At 49.7% G+C, this 3,378-nt stretch overlaps 1 protein-coding gene across 1 annotated transcript; it reads left to right on the forward strand.

The window, feature by feature from the left end:
- Positions 1 to 599: 599 nt before the first annotated feature.
- Positions 600 to 2,897, forward strand: LOC141102453 (serine/threonine-protein kinase PLK3-like). Its single transcript, XM_073591401.1, has one exon. It carries the CDS (start codon positions 623 to 625, stop codon positions 2,540 to 2,542), a length of 1,920 nt encoding a protein of 639 aa, XP_073447502.1. The 5' UTR covers positions 600 to 622; the 3' UTR covers positions 2,543 to 2,897.
- Positions 2,898 to 3,378: the final 481 nt, after the last annotated feature.

Raw genomic sequence — 3,378 nt, forward strand, 5'->3', positions numbered from 1 at the left:
CAAGCCCTTTTGGAAATGCCATTTTACTTTTCTGCCCTCACTATACGTGGATGAGGTATAATTGGATAGACAGCTAACTCTCCTCCCTTAACAACTCATTGAGGCAGGCACAAGTTCCTTTTTTCAACATTTATTGCAGGGAAGTTAGAGTAAAACTAAAATAAAAGAAATAACAAACAATGAGTATACACAATATACAAAATATACAGTCCTAACACACTAGTCTAACTAGGCAAAGGGGTTATAAACATTGTAACGGAACGTCCCACACTCCGCTTGAGTCCTTCCGTCAGTATACCACTTCCTCCCAGTCTGTACACAGATATCAGATATTCCAACCGCTCATAAGCACAAAACAAGGCGACGCTTGTTTCATTGCTAACAGGGACTAACTCTTTATTTGAGATCTCCCATAAATATATACAGCAGGATGACTTAAACCTAACCTAATTAACATGAGCTAATTATCCAGCATGACCTTTTGCCCAGACTTGTGGTCACCGAGCTTCACACAGTACATTATACATTATCATAAGTACAACCACAGGACATTTTCACAATAGCAGGAGCTAATTACAATTAACAATACAAACAGTGGGTGAGATCGGCTTCGGGCGGCGGGATGGAGACGGCGTGTTATATCCAATCACAGCCCTTCCCGGCCTGTCCGGTGCCCGAGACCCCCCGGAGTGCCAGTCCCAGCAAGAGCATCCGGGACCCCCAGAGTGGGCGGAGCTACACCCGAGGGAGGCTGCTGAGCAAGGGCGGTTTTGCGCGATGTTACGAAATGACGGATGTGATCACCAACAAGTGCTACGCGGTGAAAGTCATTCCACACAGCCGGGTCTCCAAACCTCACCAACGTGAAAAGATTGTGAATGAAATCGATCTTCACCGCGATCTCCACCACAAGAACGTTGTGAAATTCTCGCACCACTTCGAGCATGGGGAGAACATCTACATCTTCCTGGAGATCTGCAGCCACAGGTTTATGGCTCATATCTGGAAGGCTCGGCACACTCTCCTGGAACCCGAGGTCCGGTATTACCTGCGGCAGATCATCTCCGGCCTGAAATACCTGCATGTCAGAGGAATCCTTCACCACAACCTTAAGCTGGGGAATTTCTTCATCAATGAGAACATGGAGCTGAAAGTCGGGGAATTCGGATTGGCGGCGCGATTGGAGCCCCCCGATCAGAGGAACAAGACGATCTGCGGCACCCCCAATTATTTGGCCCCCAAAGTCCTCTACAGACACGGCCACGGCCCGGAGTCGGACATCTGGTTGCTGGGATGTGTCATGTACACATTGCTGTGCGGCACCCCACCTTTTGAGACCTCCGACCTAAAGGAGGCCTACCACTGTATCAAGCAGGGGAAGTACACGCTGCCCGCCTGCCTCTCCTCTGCTGCTAAGCAACTCCTCATGGGGATCCTGAAGCGAAGCCCCAGCGAGCGGCTGACCTTGGACCAGATCCTGGATCACGAATTCTTCACCAAGGGTTACACTCCAGACAGGCTGCCTCCTAGTAGCTGTGTAATGGTCCCGGACCTTCACCCTCCAAACCCTGCCAAGATCCTCTTTGCCAAAGTTGCCAAGAGCCTTTTCGGCAAAGGCAAAACAAAAGCAAAGAAATCCCCCGCAGAGGACAAGGATGACATCTCCAAACTGGTGACGGGTCTTGTGAAGACCTCCATCTGCCGGCAGCTCAGCTACAAGACTGTGGATGGGAATGAGGTTACCCTAGTTGCTCGTCAGGCTCTCACGGGTAGCTGTAGCCCTGTAGAAACACTAACCGAAGAGGCTTCTGGGAAATCTGTGTCCAGGTCTATTCGTGGCAGTCTGGTCAGCAGCGATGTTTTAGAAGACTGTATCACGGCATCTGGGGTCATGGAAACTGCCCTTGAGGTGCTCAAAGATTGCCTGTCATCCATGCCAACAGGTGAAGGGCAGCCGGCTCTGCTCTCCCGACACGACAACTTTGTATGGGTCAGCAAATGGGTGGATTACTCCAACAAGTACGGCTTTGGATACCAGATATCCAACCGCTGCATTGGCGTCCTCTTCAACAATGGCACCCACATGGTGCTGCCAGCCAGCCACAGGAACGTTCACTACAATCTGACAAAAAGCCGCCATTTTGTTTTCCCGATCACGGCGGTCCCGGAGCAGCTGCAGGGCCAGATGAGCATCTTGCAGTATTTCGCCACATACATGGAGAAGAACTTGATGAAGGGTGGAGACCTTCCATGTTATGAAGAAGGAAGTCAGCCTCTTCTATTGCTGCTGCAGTGGGTGAAGACTGAGCATGCGCTGCTCATGCTGTTCAACAACGGAACACTTCAGGTGAATTTCTACAACGATCACACTAAGCTGATCCTCAGCAAGCCGCATGATGCATATCTCCTCACCTACATCAACCGGGACAGGAATTCCCAGACGTTTGCGCTCGGCTCGCTGGTGGAGAGTGGTTGCAGCCTTGACATGTATCACCTCCTGAAATACACCCTCAAGCTACTGCAGCAGAAAGTGGAATCCTAAATCCGCACCATTCTCACTTGCCATGGTTGACCTGTTTGTGCCCCGGACTGAGGTCTGGACTTTCCTGCCTTGATGGCTGCTAGCCTTTGGACTTATGTGAACCGGTCAGTCCGGGAACGAACTGAACTCTGAATCTACAATCCAATGGCTCCTCTGAGCTTTTTGGTGCTTCACTGAACTTCTACAAACTGTAGCGAGATGCTTAAGTTGCCTTCACTTCTGTTATATATATTTTACTGGCGTGAACCAACGCCTATACTCCCTGCACGATCTACGCTTGCCAAATCATCACCACTCGTGGTGCTTTTCTCATCTGGGTTGTGGGTTAAACACTTTCCTTCTCCTGGCTCTCCAACCGGCACACCAAACAAAGGGATCCCAGTCTGTGGATGGCTGATAACTTTTAATGTACAAAAGGCTCCTTCAGCCCATCCAATAGGGATTAATCCAGTGACACCGAGCAAGTTAAGCTGTTGACTTGCTGCCTCTAAATTTCTGTTGAATTTTTTTTATTTTAGCTGCTTAAAGGAAGTCCAACCACCCTCCCCATCCCCCTCTCCCCCTCTCTCCATTCATGACACAATAGAAACAGCTGCCCCTTTTCAAGGAGTCCAAAGTTTATGGCTGAGCAGCTGCTGAGTGAAGTGTCCAGGCTTTGAATGGGACATCCCTGGCACCTCCCCATCCCCCTGGTGCAATATATAACCTACTACAGTTCTATTCACCAAAGAGGCCCTCTAATGGGATGTCTCCAAAGCTTGCTTCACGCTCAACTTTAGTGGGTCTCATCTCCCACCATTTGGCCATTTTTTCATATTCCTAGGACTTCAAGTGGC

The sequence above is a fragment of the Aquarana catesbeiana genome, linkage group LG07 (assembly GCF_042186555.1).
Source record: "Aquarana catesbeiana isolate 2022-GZ linkage group LG07, ASM4218655v1, whole genome shotgun sequence".
NCBI lineage: Eukaryota > Metazoa > Chordata > Amphibia > Anura > Ranidae > Aquarana > Aquarana catesbeiana.

Excerpts from the sequence above, each read along its gene's own strand:
- LOC141102453 (XM_073591401.1), top strand. The coding sequence starts at position 623 with ATGGAGACGGCGTGTTATATCCAATCACAGCCCTTCCCGGCCTGTCCG.